This window comes from Ammospiza nelsoni, chromosome 21 (genome assembly GCF_027579445.1).
Source record: "Ammospiza nelsoni isolate bAmmNel1 chromosome 21, bAmmNel1.pri, whole genome shotgun sequence".
NCBI classification, from domain to species: Eukaryota; Metazoa; Chordata; class Aves; order Passeriformes; family Passerellidae; genus Ammospiza; species Ammospiza nelsoni.
Window position 1 is genome coordinate 8,591,748 of NC_080653.1, and position 20,553 is coordinate 8,612,300.

Genomic DNA, 20,553 nt, shown 5'->3' on the forward strand with positions numbered 1-20,553 from the left:
GAAACCAACCTGGTTGTGAGTTTCATTAAAATTCATTAAATTTTAATGAATTAAATTTAATTTAAAACTTCTACAGGTAAGGAAGAATTTAAACCCACCCACCACATTTTCCCTGACAGCATTGTGCAATTACAAGATTTTCTAACGTAGTTTGTAAAACTTTGAAGTAACAGTGAAAATGTTTGCTTGCTGGAGCACTTAGGATCATTTCCTTGTTTTTGCTTTCTGCCTCCTGAGTAGGTCCATGCTATGTAATAAACTGAGCATGACATAAAGGTGTCATTTACAACCCAAATGCAGCTGCACGACCATTTTCCTTTGCAAACCGCGTGTAAACTGCAGAGCAGCAATCACCTGAGATACTCCACTGCTCCATGAAGTCACCTGTGAGCAACCCAGCTTTAGTAACACCCCAGTGTGTAATTACTGCCTGTGTGTCATCCCACTTTAGCAGCTCTGAAGTCAGGAGTTGTTGCCTGGCCAGTTTCTCCCTGTTCCCTAATTTCAGATGGAGCAAACTCGGCACGGCCGCGGCTCCTCGGTGCTGCCCCGGCTCTGCTCCCCAGCTGAGCACACCAGATGCCTGGAGCAGAGTGGTTTTGTGTTTTTGGGGTAGTCTGGAGCCTGAGTGTAGCTTTGCTCCTTTGGCAGATGAGTTTTGGATGTTGTCAGCGGGGCCTTGCTTTGGTTTTCACCACCCAGATCCGTCCACGCCGACATGGAGGTGCTGTGAGCAGGGTGAGTGCTCTGGGGGTGTTTGGGGTGAAATCTTCCAGAGACAGAGGTGGAACCCATCCTTCACACTGACAATGTGTTCCTGTTGTGCTTCTTTCTGTTCTTCTAGTCTGTAAATGGCTCTCCTGAGCCGGGCTGTTTCCTTGGGCATTCAGGAGTGAGGAAGGACAGGCCAGGCCTGATTTAATTTGTGTTTGTCAGCCTGGAACACTGTGGCACTTCCTAAGTCCTGTGCCAAGGGGATCCAAAATGTAATATCAGGACTTTAATACATTCATCATCTTTCACCAAAAGTTTCAGCTACTGTAGTGACCACTGAAAGTCAAATATAAGGTATAGCATAAATTATTTCAACTAAAAACCTCCCCCTTTTTTTTTCAATTAGAAATAGGCAGGTAAATAATCTCAAATCATTTTTTCCTCAGGGGAAAAAATGTTGCTTTTTAGAGTTTTTTTTTTTTTAATTTCTGTTAGGAAGAGCCTTCATAGGAAAGTGAAAATTTCTCACCAAGAAGAGCTTTCTTGGTATCACCTGAAGTCTATGAATGACCCTCAAAAGTTTAAAAATCTTACAGGAAGATGAAGCTCTTCCTACCAAGTATAACTTTCTGCTGATATGATTGATCATAAATAATGCAGAAAAGTCAGAATGAAGTTTTATCAGCTTTCCCCTCAGGGAGGAGATTTATTTTTTATGGGCCAGTGGGAATTAGTTTGTAGTGCCATGGTCTGTTCTGAGCAGCCTGTGAATGAAACAGCTCTTGGGAGTCACTTCCCCTCCTCTGCCCCCAGGGAAGGGGAGACCTTTGTGCCACATCACAGCTGAGTGTTTAATCTGATTTGTAGGATTCTCTCTTTAGCCACGTCCTATGAACTGTTACTGAGCTATAAAGATACAGATATTTGTGATTTTTCTTGTTCCAGATAAGCAGAAGGTGCGTCTGTGATAATGTGTAGCAATGGCAGAATGCCATTCGCCATCACTGATAAATTCCCTTTTCTTACCCCCAGCACACTGGAGGTCAGACACCAACTCCTCAGATCCTTTCAAAGTAATTCTTGATACTACAAATGAATGCAGGGTTTTGTCTTGCTGGCCACTTCAAATAAACCACTTCTCTGGTGGCCTGGAAGTGACAATTAAGGAGATAATGGGAGTAGAAAATAGTTACAACCAAAGACAACACTCTGTATCAGGTTACATAAGCTACACTGCTTAGACCTGACACTTTTCAGGCTGCTGCACTATTTTTCTCTTTCTGTCAGAGATTCCAGAAAATGATAGTGCCCTGGAAGCTGCTGCTGAGAGCCCAGCTTAGTTTTCATCTCAGCACACAATTAATTGTGATTAAAATTGAGGCAGACGCTGCCTCAGCACTGTAGCAAGGTACTTCTGCTCTGGTGCCTGCAGTTATTTACTTGGCAGGCTGATTAAAATCTCATTTTAAATAGACTTTTTGGCTGGGATACAGTCACATCTCTGTGCTTTTGAAAGTGTAGTCCCTCTGTACTTAAGGAAATCTGTCCTCTTTTTCCTTCCCAAACTGCTTCCTTACCTCACTGGTGCTTCAGCAGTCCTTCACCATCCAACACAACTCCAGGGCTAAGTTTGGTTATTTCCCACCTCTCCTCAGAGGTGCAGCCTGTTCTCGAGTCACAGCTAAAATCTCTGTGCTGAAAACCAACTGCAAATGGGGCTTGGAGCTGCTGCCCTTGCAGGGAGGCGTTGCCATCTCTGAGCAGCTCCAGCATCACTCACAAACAGGAGGAATTTAGGAATTTAATCTTTATTCCTGCAGCTCTTCATTCTGCTCTCTCACCCCTCTGACTTCACACCCCACCCAGCTGAGCCCTTCTCAAATTGGCAACTCGTTTTGTTGGCTTTTGGACTTTTAAAATCTGTTCCCAACTATTCTCCTCCTTTAAAGTCACTTATTTTGTTAGGCTATTTATTGTCCATCCCCACCATCATCCCCTTATATTTGATTTATGCCAAGAATCCCATTTGCCTCTTCCTTGGGATGGGAGGTGTCTTTCCCTCACTCTGCTTTGTATTCTTTAAGTACTTGTAAGAAGTAAATAGCAGAATTATTTATGAACTAAGCAGGACAGCAGTCATTTGTTTTAGCTGTGTTTAGACTCAATGTTTATCAGTGTGTTCAGTGACACTACATGTCCTGGGGACTACGTGAGTGGCATTTCCAGTGGCACAGACAAACTCCCTCTTCCCACCTCCCCTGTGTCATCTCCAAACTCAGCTCTTCTCTGCATTTACTAGAAGCTGTGCAAGTATGCAAGTAAAAATATTTTTCCCTTTAAAAATTATTTCTATGAAAGCTGTGAGATGAATTCTTAGGGAACTCAGCCAAGCTAGGAATGTTTCCTAGTGTGAACACACCTGCCAATGGGAGAAAACACAATAAAAATTTATTTTCATGCCTGTTTCTTCAGCCAGCCTTTGCAAGGTAAGGAGTCCTTTCCAATATTTCAAGTTCTTCTTCCACAGAGTGCCAAGAGATTACAGCTGCACTTAGGAGTGTTTGGACCCTGTAAATTCTCAGCTCTCTGTACTTGGGATTGAAAATTGCCATAATTAAACATTTGTTGTTTATGCATTAATAGACTTTCACTCCAATACCAGTGTATTTGATATTCTTGGCTCCTCTCTCACACCAGGTGTCATGTCTTTTCAAACACTCTGAACAATCTGCTTTCTGTATCTTGATACTCCCAGAATGAAGGGATCCTGGTGCTAAGGCACAGTGACAGCACTGTGACAGGAGCAGAAAATTTGTGTGTGTACATTTGTCACATCAAGGAAAGTGGAGTAGGAGGGGGAAAAATGTGCGGTTCAAACTTTACAGGCAAATTATTTTTACCATTTGTCCTTGGGTATGGAGGCCACTCCCCTGATTTCCTTGGGAATGGATCCCTGACCTCATAAATCTTCCTGGGTGTACCTTCAGTGAATTTTAATGTATCCTGAATTCACCTTCTTGCTTTCAAATTATCCTGGGCCATTTAAAATGATGCCCTTGAGTAGTAGATTGAGAAACAGGGAGATAGTTATTCATGATTCCTTACAGAATTCATGCTGTGGGTGTTCCTAGGCAGGTAACTGCATCAAGATCCTTTTGTGTCATGTGCTGGTGGTCATTCCCTCCAGCAGAATCAAGGGGATTTTTTCTTTTTCCTGAGGAAATGTTGGGAAATCACCAGGACACAAATCCTGGATGTTATCCATGTGATAATTTAGCTAAGCTCACCTTGGGCATCATTTTCAATCTGCTACTTCTACTGTTCCAATGCAGTAAAAACTTTCAGGGATTTTTCTTTGTTCTTTTCACATCTGGAACCTTCCTTTATCTATTTGCTGTTGCACAGATCTTCCTGGGATTTACCACTTTTCTGAATTTATCTTGATCAAGAGCAGACTGTTCAGATAACTGAAAAGATGCCCAATTTTAAGGCTACTTATAAAAGTAATCTTTTTTTTCTCTAAATAACACACACTGTCACTGGGACTGACAGGCTCCTTTCAGTTTAATTTAGGCACAAGCTTGAATTTATGGTTGTCCCGATACCACTTTTAATGGCACTTGTCATAGACTGAAATTTAATGAGTCATGTGTGGAACCCTCCAGATTTGACACATGAAATGGTGGAGGTGTGTCCTTAACAGCTGAAAAATGAGAAACTTGGGGGAAAAAAGAATGAATACGTCAATATTTTTGTGTTTACATGTGAAGAAACTGTAAACAGGTAATTTTGTCACCACACTTCCTTCAAAGGAACAGGAGTCAAGTAACTGATGTTTCTCTACTGCAGAAACATGATTAAAGATAACAACGAAATTCTTCCACTAATGGGCAAGAAAACAAACCCACCTGGAAATCCCCCTGCAAACCAGCAAGAGAAAAAGGTGACTGAAGGCACTCCCACCAAGAAAAGGTAGGACTCAGCTCAGTCTGAACCATTAAAATTCCCTGTTTATCTCCTTTGGGGAACTTTTGCACTGAAATACCACCAACACCTTTGTGCTGTGTAACCTCACAAGAATCTGATTTAATGATGGTTAATGTTTGGTATAAAGTGATCTTTCTAAGAGATCACATGGAAGAATACACCAGGTTTTATCTAAGAGATGCTGGCCTGAAAAAAGAGAGCATTTCAAACTTAATCTGTCACATTTCCATGTGAGGCTATGGAGAGACAGAGGGCAGGGAGAGCAGGATTGAAAAATTCTATCACAAACAGGAACCTAAATTCACTCTCTTTTTCATTAGTCTGGTTAATGAGACTTTTTTGCTGTTTTATAAAATATTCACTTTCATTCATAATTGATATTAGAGAATTAATAAAGGGATCGAGGGTTTGTATTTAATATGAATGGGGAAATACGAGCTGTAATTCCTGCCTGATACTATGGAGTCAACTAAGTTACTGTAGAGTGAGGATGAATTTTTATTCATAAACTTTTCATTCTGAATAATTACTGGTTATTATGGCAATTTCTGAAACTCTGAAGGCCTGGCCAATTGTGGCTGTTCTGTCATTTATAATTCTCAATAATCAGAGGAATCACTTTTCACAGGACTGGTGCCATTAGTTATTTGAGATCCCCGGACTGGGTGGTCCAATTTCTCTTTTTGCCATTAAATTCAAGTAGAGGAGCTCTTTGGTGGCATATGGGGGGAGACAAAGTGTCTGAACAGCTCATGATCCACCCAGCACTTCAAAAAGGGGCAATTCCCTGGCAGATTGTGGAGTTATAGGAACCCTGCCAAAGCCAAGCCCTCAATCACTGAGCCCCAATCTCTCACTCCTCATGGCCTCAGGAGCAGGAACCCTGGGGTTTTTCCCACCTCTCAAACCAGAGCTCAGGGTGTGGCTGGCAGCATTCCTGCAACACACAGCACCCACATCACGTGGATTTTAATGAGGGCTTTAACATATCCTATTAATTAAATGTTCCAACGCCGTTCCTTTAAAACTCTCCTTCCCCTGCCCCAGCAGAGCTGCTGCACTCCCAGGGTGGCATTTCTCACTCTCAATATTCACTTTCCGACAGACAGTGGCAATCCCTGCTGGAATCCCCTGGAATTGGGGTGTTCTGGGGCTGGAACTGAGCACAGGAAATGCGAGGGGAGGGTGGGGAGGAGGCTGCCAGGGCTGCTGATGGCTGTGGGCAGAGCCACGTCAGCACAGGGCTATTTGATGGCACCCTGCTTTGGGGTGTCATTTCCCTCCCATGACATGCCCAGGTAAGCCCCAAGGCAGGAGAGGTGACATCTGTCAGCCCCAAGAGCAGGGTGCCCTTGCCAGCTGCTGCACAGATGTTGGGTGCCAGAATTAACACCTGGATCATGGAGCCATTGGAGAAGGAGGTGAACTAACAGATACTGTTATTTGGAACTAACAGATACTGTTATTTGGAACTAACAGATACTGTTATTTGGAACTAACAGATACTGCTGGTTTTAGCAAATATCAGCAGGTTGTTCACTGGTGTCCTAATAATGCCATTTTAAATAAGATTTTTTTTTTTGCATTTTCCCATCAATGCAACTACTTCATCTTCCCCAAAACATCTTGTTGGAAGTGCAGTTAGATAAGACATGCCCTATGGACAAACCCATAAATATTAGGTGAATTGGAAAGGTTTTCCAGGTGACTACTGCAATATTTTAGAGCTGTAATGCAGTTTGTGAAACTCCTCAGTCTGTGGGAGCTGTAGCAATGTTTTACTGAGATCCACTAAAACCAAGCCATTGATTTTTGCCTCTCAACTCTGCAGGCTTTTAAAAGGTGAAATCTTTCTTTTTGTATCACTTTGTCTGTGTTGTTCCAAATTTTATTTCTTTTCCCTATCAATATTTATGTAATTATTTATAGAGAAAGCAATTAAACGTTCTGCAGGCAAGGGGACACATTCAGACCTGGCTGGTGGAAATGCCTGATGTCACTCAACGTGTGACCTTTCAAACTTTCTGATTTAATCACTATCACTGTTTGAAATGATCCATCCTGATGGCTCCTGGCTGGAAGAGCAGGGACTGGGATTTAAAAAAAACCATTTTTGAAACCATTTTTGTGTGGCTGGGCAGTGACAGGAACTGGGTGCAAGGCTGGTTTAGAGATTGCTGCTCACACATGTCAGGATCTGATGCCATGTGTTCCAAAAATACCTTGGGAATTTTGCCCATCTGCCAGCCTGGCAGAGCTGGGCACAGGCTGGGTCCCCTCAGGGAAAGCAGATAAGCCTCAGCTCCAGCTCAGCTTTAATGACAGGAGAGATAAATGATCAAGCTTGCCCTTGGTAGTTCTTTTCTTGGTTTAAGGTTGGGCTTGCCTTTTATCACTGATATTTCTTTAAATGCACTGTCTTCAACAGTTCCCACTTTTTCCTGGAGATTGATGGTTTTGAAAGCAATGCCAGTCCCCATAACACCTCTCCCCCTGTGTTTTCCAAACCCATGGATTCCAATATTCGCCCCTGGTAAGTTCCAAATGCACAAGCAATGCTCCTGCTGCAAATAAATCTATTTTCTTTCAGCACCTTCCCTTTAATTCTCCTTGGGCCACACTGCCAGGATTTCACATGACTTTTTACAGCTTTTGGTCACTTCAAAGACAGAACTTCACTGGAGATTTATCTTTGGTTTTATCTCCTGCTGTCATTTCTATGGAATAAATCAGAACTCAGATCTGAATAAATTTAAAATCTTTTTTTTTTTTTTTAATCTTAGCCTCTTATTAGAACAAACTCCATGCTCTCATTGGGTGTTTTCTGCAGTGTGAAGACCACAGCCTAATTTAGCTGTTCCCAGCTGGCTGCTGACGTCTTCCCTCTATTGCTCATTAACAATCAAACGTGGAAATGCTGAATCTGAAATATTTAAAGCAGCCATTTATGCTGAATGAATAGAGAAAAATTATGACTGGGATGAATACATTTAATTTTAAAAAATGTGTGAGGTGCTAACAACCAATAATTATGAATAAGTGAAATATGTCATAAATCAGGCACAGGCCCAGAATGGCCAAAGGTTTTTGTGGCTGAGGATGCCTGGTCAGCTTTTAGGAATTGGCTGACAGGCTGATTTTGGTGTCAGAGGAGAGGTGTCCAAATTTCCCCCTGTCATTCAGGAAGTGACCTGCACATGTGCTTTGTCACCACATTACTCAGCTTTCTGCAGAGGAGACAGATGGAATGAGAATGGACTCAGAGTTCCCAGATTTATTTCAAAGACAAGGGAATACCTGCACAGCAGTGCTGTCCATGCATCTGTTTTGCCAATAATTAATAGCTCAGGTTCCCTAAATTATTAACCTGAGATAGTTCATCCAATCTGAACCTCAGAGAAACAAAACTACAAGTAAGAAACTCATTTATCTTAATTTTTCTGAGTCAGATCTGCTTTTAGGACCGTGTGGAAATTATGTACAGCAATTACAAAATATCAATGCCATTGAAAATCCTTTAAATATATCACCTACACATCTATTTAGGGCCCAGTCCTCAATTTCTTTCATTCAAGTCAGCCACAAAACACTCCTGAATTGCCTCCAGTGTTCTGTGTAGTAAATCTTTAGGTAAATCTTTCATTGTGGGCTTGCAACCCCCTCACTGCTACTGATTTAGCACTTGTTTTGTGCCAGATGACAAATTAAGCATGTGAAAAGGGAGAATGCAAGCTTCAAGCATTCAGGGTGAAGCATAAAAAGCAGTGATCATTAAAAAGAAAAAAAAGAAAAAAGTTCCCACGGTTTTCAGGATCTGTAGTGAAATAATAAAACACAAAGCAGATTGCTTTCCTAATGTGGTCTTTTTTAAAAATATAATAAAATCCTGTGAGTCTCTTCATTTTTATCACTCACTTTAAAATCCATGTGGGAGATAAAATGATATAATTAAAAGGCCAATGTCAAATTTGACTAATTTAAGCTCTAGTGCAGATACTCTAACCTGCCATTGACTGGTTCTTTGTGCAATTTGCCAAAATACCTGCTAATACCTTGGCACATTTGCTTTTCTTTTTCTACAGTGCATCTGCAAATGGGGAAGACATGGATTCCCCCCAGTCTCTTCAGGATGATGCCACTGAATACAGCCCCAACGTGGACAGCTGTGGGTGAGTGGAGACACAAATATTTCTCAGCACTGAGTCAATCTGTGGTAGGGTAGATTTTACCTATTTTTCCTGCCAGTTTAAAAAAAAAAAGATTGTTTGTACATGCCTTTCTGATCATTCAATAATGAAATGTCAAAATAAACAACTCTAATCTCTCAATTTTCATATGTAGTGTGAGGATTCCTTATATAAAATGGGTATTTTTTAGATGGCAACACAGGGCCCACACACCACAACCAGGCATGGAGTATTTCTGCCTGGGGGAAATATGAAATCATTCTTTTTCCAGAGTAAAGGATGATCAGAAAGTGGTGTAAGATGTGAAGTAAAGAACTCTGTTCTGCTGTGAGAGCAGCCCCAGGTAACGTCAGCATTGCAGTCAGTGTGGCAGAGCAAAGTGCTCCTTAGCATTTATTCTAGAAGAAAGGATAAACTGAATAAAACACAAAATACTTGGAAAATGTGCTGTTTATAATAAAGCAGCCTCTCAAAAGCCCACTTACCTGCAGATAAGCAATGGGAGAAGTGTTCTGAGCTATCCATGGCAGCTGGGCAAGTTCATCCAGTCTGGGGTCAACAATTATATTTGGATTTACTCTTCTTAAAAATAAAATAAACCAGGATAAGTTGCAGCAGCTGTTTCATGAATAAGGATGATCAGAAAATGGTGTAAGATGTGAGGTTAAGAACCCTGTTCTGCTGTGAGAGCAGCACCACGTAACCTCAGCATTGCAGTCAGTGTGGCAGAGAAAAGAAGTGTTCCTTAGCCTGTATTCCAGAAGAATGGATAAACTGAGTAAAACCCACAAAATACTTGAAAAATGAGCTGTTTATGATGAAGCAGCCTCTCAAAAGCCCACTTAGCTGCAGAAAAGCAATGGGAGAATTGTTCTGAGCTATCCATGGCAGCAGGGCAAGTTCGTCCAGTCTAGGGCCAACAATTGTATTTGGTTTTACTCTTCTTAAAAAAATAAAATACACCAGCATAAATCACACCAGCAATTTCATGATGATTTCTTACAATCCAGTGCTCCCACATGCCAAGGGCCTGAGCTGAGGAGTGCCAGGAAGAAGCTGAAGAGGAACCTGTTCCGGGCAGTGTCCGAGGGGAACGTGGAGGAGCTGCAGCGGCTGCTGGCCGAGCTCAGGGAGCGCTCGGGGGCCTGCACCTCCCTGCCCGTGCCAGGTGAGCCCTGCAGGCACCTGGCTGATGCCTCAGCTGGGAGATTTTGTGTTTTTTAGATTCTCTGCTGCTGCTTTAGTTTGTAGTTCTGAGCTTTGTGTTAGGGGATGGTGACCTCTTTTCACAGAGTAGGGGGACAAAACAATTCCTTCTCTAGCTGGGGACCAAGGACAAATGATCCAAATCTCAGCCCAAGAGCACAAACACCGTGGGCTGGAGAGAGAAAAACAAGAAGGATGGACTGCATGGGCTAAAGCTGGAATTGAACAATTAACTCCAAGATGCAAATGGCACAGAACTTACAAAAGTGAGAGACCCCATGAGCAGTCATGCATTTTGGGACCATTTTGGTTCATCTTGGGTTCATTTTGTGTTCATTTTGGTTCATCTTGGGTGCAGCCCTGGCTGGCCTCTTGTGCTGCCCAATGTGTGTCCATTCAAGAGATCCTTTTCTAGGTCAGCCTTCACAAGGCATCGGGGGGCGGGGGCTGCCAGATCTGCCTAAACCTGGGAATGATCCTTATTTCCCTATGAATGGTCTTTATTTCCCTTGGAATTATCTTTCTTTCCCTGTGAATTTGGGAGTTTTGGCACCAGGATGTCCAACAGGAACATCAAGGTTGCCTTGGTGCTCAAGAATGAACAGGATGGAGTACTGGTTTGGGAAATGGTTTGTGTCCATCTATATCACTCAGGTTTCACCCCTAATGAACAGAAGTTTAATAAATTAAAAGGATTTAATCTCAAAATTCACTCTTGTAGATTACCTGATGAAGAAGTTCACAGCTTCAGACACTGGCAAAACTTGTCTGATGAAAGCTCTGCTGAACATCAACCAGAACACAAATGAGATAGTGAACATGCTCCTGTCCTTTGCAGAGGAAAATGGCATTTTGGAGAGATTTATCAATGCAGCATACACAGAAGAGGCATATAAAGGTATTGGCATCTGATAGTTTCAGGTATATGGTTATACATGACCTCTATAAAATAATAATGGTTTAAATCCTAGAATCAACTTTTATTCAGTATCATTGATGCCATCTTTTGTGAAATATCATTAATGCTTCAGAGTGTGCTTGAGAGACTCAACTCTAAATTCTGTGTCTGCTTTTCCAGGCCAGACAGCTCTAAACATTGCCATTGAGAGGAGACAGTATGAAATCACCCAGAGCCTCATAGAGAAAGGAGCTGATGTCAATGCTCGTGCCCAGGGTATTTTCTTTAATCCCAAACACAAGCATGAAGGCTTTTATTTTGGTAAGTGGAAATGAGATATTTCTGGAAAAGTTAAGAAGGAATACCCAAAACCTCCATAAAACAAGAGCTTAATCCAGTACAATCAATATAATCAATATATTAAGATGGTTAACACAATATTTTCTGTTCTCATGAAATGAACCATGACCACTTGTTGCATTTTGTGGTGCTGCAGGTGAGACTGCACTGGCTTTGGCAGCATGTACCAACCAGCCAGACATAATTGAGCTGTTAATGGACAATGCCAGGACCAACATTTCCTCTCAGGATTCCAGAGGAAACAACATCCTCCATGCATTAGTGACCGTGGCAGAGGACTCCAAAACACAGAATGACTTTGTGATGAGAATGTATGACATGATCCTGCTGAAAAGCAAAGACAGAAACCTGGAAAAAACCAAGAATAAGGAGGGTTTGACGCCACTGCAATTAGCTGCAAAAACTGGGAAATTAGAGGTGGGTGTGATTTCAGCGGCATCCAAGAGAAACTTGTGCTCTGACACATCTCTTTCCAGGCTGGTTTGTATCAGTATTACTGAGCTAATTTTGTTTAAAACGCAAATATTTCCATTGCAGTGTTGTTTTAATGCTTCCAGGTTTCTCTGTAACTCCCTCCCTCTGTACAAACCACACAAGCTGTTTAGATCCAACCTTCTGTTGTAGAGAAATTCTGCATTTACCACCAAACAATTTCAGAAATCTCACTAGAACTGCTCTGTTGTATTGCTGTAGAGTTTGGTTTGCATAAATCAACTGCAGTGTAAAGAATTGGCAATGGAATGATTTAGAAAGTAATTAAGTTCAAGGAAGGCATAAATGAACACATGGAAAATTGTGCTTTCATCCTTTAGAAAAATATCTCTGACAGAAAATCAGAAGGCATTAAAAACACTGAACTTACTTCTTGGAGGTTTTTCACCTCCAGCACCCCTCACTGAATAACAAAATTACAAATACATTAAATTGAGCAGCTGTACAAATTGTTACAGATAAAAGGTGGAAGTTTGGGCAAGTGTATTCCTGTGTTTCTCCTTTCCCTGAACAGCACAGCTGCTGACAAATCATTTATTCATGTTTTAGATTCTGAAGTACATCCTGAGCAGAGAGATCAGAGAGAAGCCAAACAGGAGCCTGTCCAGAAAATTCACAGACTGGGCTTATGGTCCTGTTCAGTCTTCTCTGTATGACCTGACAGAGCTGGACACCACTGCTGAAAACTCAGTGCTGGAAATCATTGTCTATAACACAAATATTGGGGTAAGGTGCCTATTCTTATTTAAAATATAAATTTATATTATTAAAAGATAAGAGAACCATTATTATAATAAAATTATTAAATATATAAGAATACTATAATATAATGACTAATAATAAACTATTATAATTTTTTAAATATAATTTTTTCACTAGCACTATCCCCATATTAGAACTGTCAGCCTTGCAAACAACTGAATTACTTGTGAACAGTAATTTTTGGTTCTCAGTTATTCTATCAGGAGCAAGATAAATTTTATACTGCTGCATAATGTCAGCTGTAAGCAAATCTGCATTCAGCTCCTGCAACACAGGTTAGTTATTTTGGGACAGTCTTTTCCATCCCAGGGAGATCTGGTCCATCCCTGAGCACAGAGGTGTTTCTAGAACAGCAAGGATAGCATGGAATGAAATACACAAAATTCACACCTAAAAATCAGTTTCCTTACAGGCAGTGAGTTGAAATATTTAACTTTTTTATTTATTTTTTTTCTCCTCAGAATCGTCACGAGATGCTGACTTTGGAGCCTCTGAACTCACTGCTGAGGATGAAATGGAAGAAGTTTGCAAGGCACATGTTCTTCATGTCCTGCTGCTTTTATTTCCTGTACAATGTGACATTAACATTGGTTTCCTACCACAGGCCTAATGAAAATGAAGTGAGTACAGCAGCTGAACCTCACTAAATTTTACTGACTTAAAAGGCAACAGCATTCCCTGAATTGTGTTTAAAATGCTAAAACAAGGCCAGATATTGGAATATCTAGATATAGAGAGACCACATCCCCACATCTGTGTGGGAGCATCAGATTTGCATTGTGTGGAAGTGACTTAAAATACAAATAAATGATAAAAATACTGTGAAATTTCTGAAGGTGGGAAGAGAGTATTTGGGGTTTTTTTAAGAAAGAAATTTCTGATATTTCAAACATCACTTTTAGGGGGTTGATTGTGTAAATACATCAAGAAATTTCTCCCTGGAAGGGAAGAAATTGAGAACCCAGAGAGTTACAGGTGGGAGGGTTTCTGCTGCTTTGCCTTTCACCCTTCAGGGATGGAACTGAGATTTTCCTTCTGGATTTGCTTTGCAGGCTCCTCCTTATCCACTGGCTCTGACCCAAGGAGTGGGGTGGCTGCAGCTGTCAGGACAGGTGATGGTTATGTTAGGAGCAATATTTTTAGCCATAAAAGAGGTAAGATTTTTTTTTTGGTAACAAATATACACCTGATTTGTAAAGAACTTCTCTAAATTTATGAATATGCTGCTGCTGATATTGACAATACACATGCAATGTCTTTGATATGTATAGCTTTCAAATCATTGACACAATCACTTATTCAGAATGACCCTGGTTATACAGTTGATTACAATTTTGAAATAAATATAAGGATATTTGCTTTTCAAACTGATCTGATATTTGTATAAATATCAGTTTTGTCAAATTATTTGCTTTAAGGAAAAACGAATTGCAAGTTGTAATGAAAAAGAAATCCCATGGTATAACTTTGCTATGTAAGTAATTAAAAACAGTAACTTAAATTGTGCCAGAGATGACAGACTTTTAACCTTTGAATTTACAGATATTAAAAATATCTGTAATATAAATTACAGAATTTACAGAGCCCTGTAAAAAATTAATTCTAGAAGTTACCACATCTTATCAGTAGGTGGGTTAGTTAAGAACACCAGTTAAATTATTTTGAAAAACAGAAGTTGAGGTCTGTTTTCTCTTCACCATGCCTGCATTTTCTGTTTCTGCCTGCACAGAGTGTGGCCATCTTCCTGCTCAGGCCCTCAGACCTGCAGTCTATTCTCTCTGATGCCTGGTTCCACTTTGCATTGTAAGTCTGACATATATATATTTTTTTTCTACTGTATATAAAATTCTCTATCTCATGGTCACAGAGAATGTGCTCCTGTAGCAGATATTCACTTTTTCTCCTCAAAATTATCAGTTTTAGAGGGATGGATATAAGTTTGCCTGCAGCTATTCCCTAACACAAACTCTTGGCTACACTGTCAGTAACAATGCCAGGGTTGATGTAGCTGGAGTGGATTTTTCCCACCTGCCAGTGGAAAATCTCTAATAATTCTATCAATTCATTAAGCTAAAGCTACAATTAAATGGCTTCTAAGATATTGTAAGGATTCTTACAATTCTGTCAGCATGATCTGCATTGAGCAGCTCTTTTGGGGAGAATAGTTTACCTAAATTAAATAAAATAAATATAATCCTTATATGTTAATATACTGCTTGCACTGACCTATTTTATCATTAAACTATAATGCCAATTTCATAGGGAGAATAAAAAAGCAGCATGAAATTACAAATTAAGCCTAAAGAGCAGAGAAATCTTGTTTTCATATTTTGCCATTCTGTTGTTGGTTTTGTGCTAGTAATTTCTCTTTTACGTATATGTTTGTTTTTTAACAGTTTTATACAAGCTTTGCTTGTGATCTTCTCTGTCTTTTTGTACTTGTTTTCCTACAAAGAACACCTGGTGTGTCTTGTTTTGGCAATGGCCCTTGGCTGGGCCAATATGCTCTATTTCACCAGAGGTTTCCAGTCCATGGGCATTTACAGTGTGATGATTCAAAAGGCAAGTTTTTCTTTTCTTTTACCTATCTGATGATACTCCATTGTTCTACAATCTAAATCAAGTATATTTACCAATTATATGTATTTTATAGTTTGTTTTTTAATTCCTTATTTCCAGTTTTTATGCATTACTTCAGCAGAACACAATATTTGTTCTTCTTCAACAGCAGGAACTAGTTTGTACTTTAATATTGACATTTTTATTACATTAATTATATGAGTAGCTTGTGTTTTTTCCAGCTAATGTAGTTCTGCAATTTAATAGCATCATAATCTGCAATGTCTGTATTGTACAGAATTAGTCACTCTCAGAGAGCACAGCAGGCTTGAGATAAAAAATCAGACCTTTGGGTTTGTTTGCTCAAGGAGAGCAGTCTGTGCTTCAGTGTGTGCCTCACCTGTGTCCCTGTAGAATTCAAAAGCACAAAGCTAGTTCTGAATTTTAATTTCTGTCAACTGTTCCATTCCATTTTCAGGTTATCCTGCAAGATGTGATCAAGTTTTTGGTTGTGTACATCGTGTTTCTGCTGGGATTTGGCGTAGGTAAATATTACTGGAGAAAAGCATTGATGCTCTGTGTGGGTAAAAATTTTAGCATTATTATGAATAAGAACCCTGTTTGCATGAGAGCTCATGGTGGGTTTTTTTCTGGATGTTAAGTTTAGGTGTGAATAGATTTGCCTTGGTCTCAAATCCCTGGAATCTCATTTGGATGTGGGCTCTGTCTCCTGGAGCTGTCACCTGGCTGCTCTGTGTGGCTGGGCAGCTCTGGCTCTCATCTGCAGTTTGAATTCTTTGGGATGAAATCCCTGTATTCCTAAAGAATGATTCTGTATTCCTAAAGAATGATTGTGACTGAAACTTCCTTCTGCTTCCTTCCCAGCTCTGGCTGCCCTGATTGAGACGTGCCAGGAGGGTGGGGAGTGCCACTCCAACAGCAGCCTGGGGCCTGTCCTGATGGATCTGTTCAAGCTCACCCTGGGGCTGGGTGACCTGGAGATCCAGCAGAACTCCAAGTACCCTGTCCTGTTCCTCCTGCTCCTCATCACTTTCGTTGTGCTGACTTTTGTTCTTCTCTTGAACATGCTGATTGCACTAATGGGAGAGACTGTGGAGGATATTTCTAAGGAGAGTGAGCACATCTGGAAACTCCAGGTTTGTTTGGGAATTTGGGAGGTGCTTGGGCTAAAACCTTCGTGCTGACACAGAAGGTTAGGTGTTAAAGATAATCCTCATTTGGTTTTGCATGAATAACAGACATAAATAAATCCAGTATTAGAGAATTGTAGGAACTTTGGAATTAACAATCTTAAAGATGGTATCATGGCTTGGATTTCCAACCCATGCAGTCATGACTTGCATTCCCCTGGATATATCACCATATATCCCCTGGAAGATGTGTTTCACTATTTTTCGAGGAATCTGAATCCCTGTTTGCACAAATTAGCAGTGATTTGCTGGTTTTGGTGCTGGCTCTTTCTCTTAAAAACTGCAAACTGCATGCTGTGAAATCAGACCACAGCTAACCATTCTCATTTTACTATTTACTGCCAATAGAGAGCCAGGACTATTTTGGAATTTGAAAAATTCTTACCAAAATGCCTGAGGAAAAAATTCCAGCTGGGAGAACGGTGTAAAGTGGCTGAAAATGACACCAGGGTGTGTTTAAGGTAAAGCAAAGCTGGAATCATGTGCTATCAATTCTGCTCTCTTTATGCTGCTTCAAGGTTATTTCTCCTCAAAACCCTCTTTAAAACATTTCTATTATCTCTAAAATTATGCAGAAAAATACAATTTTTTCAGTTGTAGCCAGTTGTTTAAATAGGGAAAATGTATAAATTTTTATGTAGGCAATCTTTTGATGAGAAAAGATTTTCATCTTCATATGTTTTGACTGTAGAAGCATCAAATCTGTTTGCAGTAAATGTCACTTTATCATAATCTCCTTTGAATGTCAGCTTAAAAGCAATCACAGTTAAGTTGATTGGTAATTGATGATTACCATATTAAAGAACTGTGCTGTTTAATGAAAAATACTTAAATATTTCAAGGCTGTACTAACAATGTGTGAAATTATGAAGTAGTCTTGATATTATTCTCACCTTCATATAGTGCAAAAGACATTCAGGCTTTAGTGCCAGCAAAGCAGGTGGTCAAGTATGGCAATCCCAGGAAGGAATCAAGGGGGAAGGTCAGGGATGTAGCTGGGGGATAATTCATGCTGATAACACAATTTATGTAAATGTAAACAGGATTAATGAAGTGAAATGGACCGAGTGGAAAACCCATGTTTCATTTATTAATGAAGATCCAGGGCCAACAGGTACAGTGGAATTTTATGACACTCTATTTGCAGAATATTTTCTTAGAAATGCTTTTTGATACAGTTTTATATCTTTCAAAACATAAACTCTTATATTAAACTACACATTACTACTAGAGAAACTAATGGTTAATATGGCAGTGGTGTTAAATTACTTTTAAAGACTTGGAGAGAGGGTTGATGACAAGCAAGTTTTGTAACATATATAGTGTATGAGATAAATGTTGGCCAGGAAATCCAAGACATCCATCTGCTGCCAGAGCAGGAGTGTCCTGGAGAAATGGAGAAATTTTTCTCCCTCTGAGGTGAAAAATTTCTGTAGAAGATATGGTAGCAAACTGAGAGCTTGCTGTTTAAATAAATACATGTTTTTAACAAAAAAAAAAAAAAAAAAAAAAGGTGCAAAACTCTGATCTTGCCTATACAGTTTCTACCATATCCTGTTTACAATGCATTTTTTTGCAGATCCAAGCAAAATTCAAGACGATAATTCAAGAACTAATAGCAAAAACACCCTGAATACGTTTGAAGAAATGGATGATTTGCCTGAAACCTCTGTTTAGTTGTACTGGGCTTGACGTGTGGCTCTTCTGAAGGTTAAAAGCATCAGCAGTGGATCTGAAAGCTTTGTGTCTGTTCTGGACAGCTGTAGCCAGCTGGAACACAAACTTTCAGTCACACAGTCTGATGACTTGCACCCATTTATTCAGAGCAGCTGAGCTGAAATAAATGGGATTTTTTTCACTGGGTCAGTTCTGAGCCTCTCAAACTGTTGCTGTCCAAGTTTGCCTGATGCTCCTCAAACTTGGCCTGAGATGTTTAACTGGATAAAAAAAGGTCAAATGTGAGATATTTCTTCTTTTTGTGGAAAATTAAGGTCATCGTGATCCCAATCTGCTGCTTTTTGGAATGCCTAACTCATGAGAAACTCATTTTGTGCACTGAAACAAAAAAGTTCTTGTTGTGGAGCAAAGCAAAGCATTTCAGTTCTGAAGATGACTAAATGAAGTATGTCATTTTGAAGTCACAAGGTTCTGGGTACATTTGCAGCTTTTGCATTGACTGTCAGTGTTACTGGGGGCTTGGGCCCATGAGTTGGAAAATCAGATCCCAGTGGCTTTGCCTGATCTGTTTTCCTCTGTGCAGTCCCCAGGGTGTAACTGGAGTTTATTGCTGTTTATTTATTATTGTGTGTCTGTGCCTCCCCATGAAATAACAGGGCAGAAATAGAATTCCTGATGGAGGATTTGCTCCAGTCACAACACTACTTTTCCTCCTTGACCCTTCCATGCTGTTGCATCTTCCTACATAACGAGTTAACACACTGGAAGTTCTTCTGAATTAATTTTTGCATTTAACCACTTCAGAAAAATCAGAAGTCAATTTCTTCCCCAGGTGAACAAAATTAGTTCAGTGCAATGCAATTCCAGACTTTATTTTTTATTCAGAGGACTCTGTAATGCATTTCTGTTGCTTTTATTTAATTACCTGTGATGACCAAGTACTATGAATTATATTATTAGTTTTCTAACAATATAATTCATAGTATTATGAATTTTATTATTTATGTTTTTAGTTTTCTATTTTATGTGTGTATATTTAAGGAGAAACATTTGTTCTGTGTGCTTTTAAATTTCAATTAACATGTGTCTCCAGTGTCATGGCTTTTCATCAGAATTATTCATGTGGTGCCTGTTTTAAAGGTGCTATTTTAGGTGAGACTCAGGGGAACTCAGTTCTGTGTTTGAATGATAATAAGAATTGCATTGGATTTTGCAGCTGTGGGCAAAATGATCCAAAAGACTTTCTTAAGACAGAAGAGAGCATGAGGGAAGCCTGCAGTGGGAAGGAAAATGCAAAATATTTACAGGGATGGTAAGAGTGGGTCCTGCTGCCCAGCCTGCCCCTGACAGACATCGTGCCCTGAGATTCCAGCCTAGCCTGCAGGGATGGAGGGGATCCACAGGAGCCCTGGGCTGTGTTCTGGGCACAGGAATTGGAGGGAAGGACGTTTGTGTACCCACAGACCTCGTCACACCCCAGCACTGCTTGGCTTCCTCAGCAGGAGATGTGAGGATGAGAAGTTCCTGTGGTCTCGGAATCCTGGATTGTTGATTTTGCACCAAGGCTGCCAAGGAAGGACATTGCCTCAGGACTGCTCAGCTCTGCTTGGATCCTTTCTGTGCCAGTTTTGTACAAAGGGAAAAAAAAAAATACCTCTTCACACACACTCAGGAACCAGCCTGGGCCGTGAGGCCACTGGAAACACAACGAGGCCTCTGCACTGTGCTGAGGCTACTCTGGGCTGTGAAAAAAGCACAAAAATCCCTACAAGAAACACAGAAATCCCTACAAGAATGTGCTGTGCCCCTGCCCAGGCACAAACCTGTGGGTGAGCTCAGGAACCAGCTGGGGGCTGCTCCTAAAAAACTCTCACTGAGGAAATCCCTCCTTGTGTGGCCACAGAGCTTGGCCACCTCACACTAACCATGTGCTGTCTCCAGATACTCTGAATAACGACTAGAGCAGGTAATTTTATGCTTTTTATACCATGTTTATTTAAGTTAAGGAAATAAAACTTGTCAGTCAACATTGTCCTTTGGTTTTTTTTTTTATTTTATTGCCATAGGAGTTGTAAAAAGGCAAGGAAAAATAGCCCTGCCCGCATTTCCTTATTTGGGTTTAGCCCTGCCCACATTTCCTTATTTGGATTTCCTTATTTAGGTTTTAGCCATGCCCACATTTCCTTATTTGGGTTTAGCCCCACCCACATTTCCTTATTTGGGTTTAGCCTGGCCCACATTTCCTTATTTGGGTTTAGTCCTGCCCACATTTCCTTATTTGTGTTTGGCCCCTCCCACATTCCCTTATTTAGGTTTTAGTCCTGCCCACATAACCTTATTTGGGTTTAGCCCCACCCACATAACCTTATTTGGGTTTTAGGCCCACCCACATTTCCTTATTTAGGTTTAGCCCATCCCACATTTCCTTATTTGGGTTTAGCCCTGCCCACATGCCCTTATTTGGGTTTTAGACAAGCTCACATGCCCTTATTTGGGTTTA

At 40.4% G+C, this 20,553-nt stretch overlaps 1 protein-coding gene across 1 annotated transcript; it reads left to right on the plus strand.

The window, feature by feature from the left end:
- Nucleotides 1-672: 672 nt before the first annotated feature.
- On the plus strand, nucleotides 673-20,080 carry TRPV3 (transient receptor potential cation channel subfamily V member 3). The gene is made up of 18 exons (XM_059487027.1): nucleotides 673-738; nucleotides 4,564-4,686; nucleotides 7,130-7,234; nucleotides 8,784-8,870; nucleotides 9,899-10,056; nucleotides 10,816-10,992; nucleotides 11,173-11,313; nucleotides 11,489-11,769; nucleotides 12,394-12,570; nucleotides 13,068-13,226; nucleotides 13,659-13,760; nucleotides 14,336-14,409; nucleotides 15,003-15,168; nucleotides 15,644-15,710; nucleotides 16,051-16,322; nucleotides 16,725-16,837; nucleotides 17,420-17,490; nucleotides 17,956-20,080. Exons 2-18 carry the CDS (start codon nucleotides 4,568-4,570, stop codon nucleotides 18,051-18,053), a joined length of 2,367 nt encoding a protein of 788 aa, XP_059343010.1. The 5' UTR covers nucleotides 673-738; nucleotides 4,564-4,567; the 3' UTR covers nucleotides 18,054-20,080.
- The last annotated feature ends 473 nt before the right edge of the window (nucleotides 20,081-20,553 follow it).

Coding starts and splice junctions, on each gene's coding strand:
- TRPV3 (XM_059487027.1), top strand. CDS start 4,568: ATGATTAAAGATAACAACGAAATTCTTCCACTAATGGGCAAGAAAACA. Junction 11,314..11,488: donor GCATGAAGGCTTTTATTTTG/GTAAGTGGAAAT, acceptor GTGGTGCTGCAG/GTGAGACTGCACTGGCTTTG. Junction 15,711..16,050: donor TCTGCTGGGATTTGGCGTAG/GTAAATATTACT, acceptor CTTCCTTCCCAG/CTCTGGCTGCCCTGATTGAG.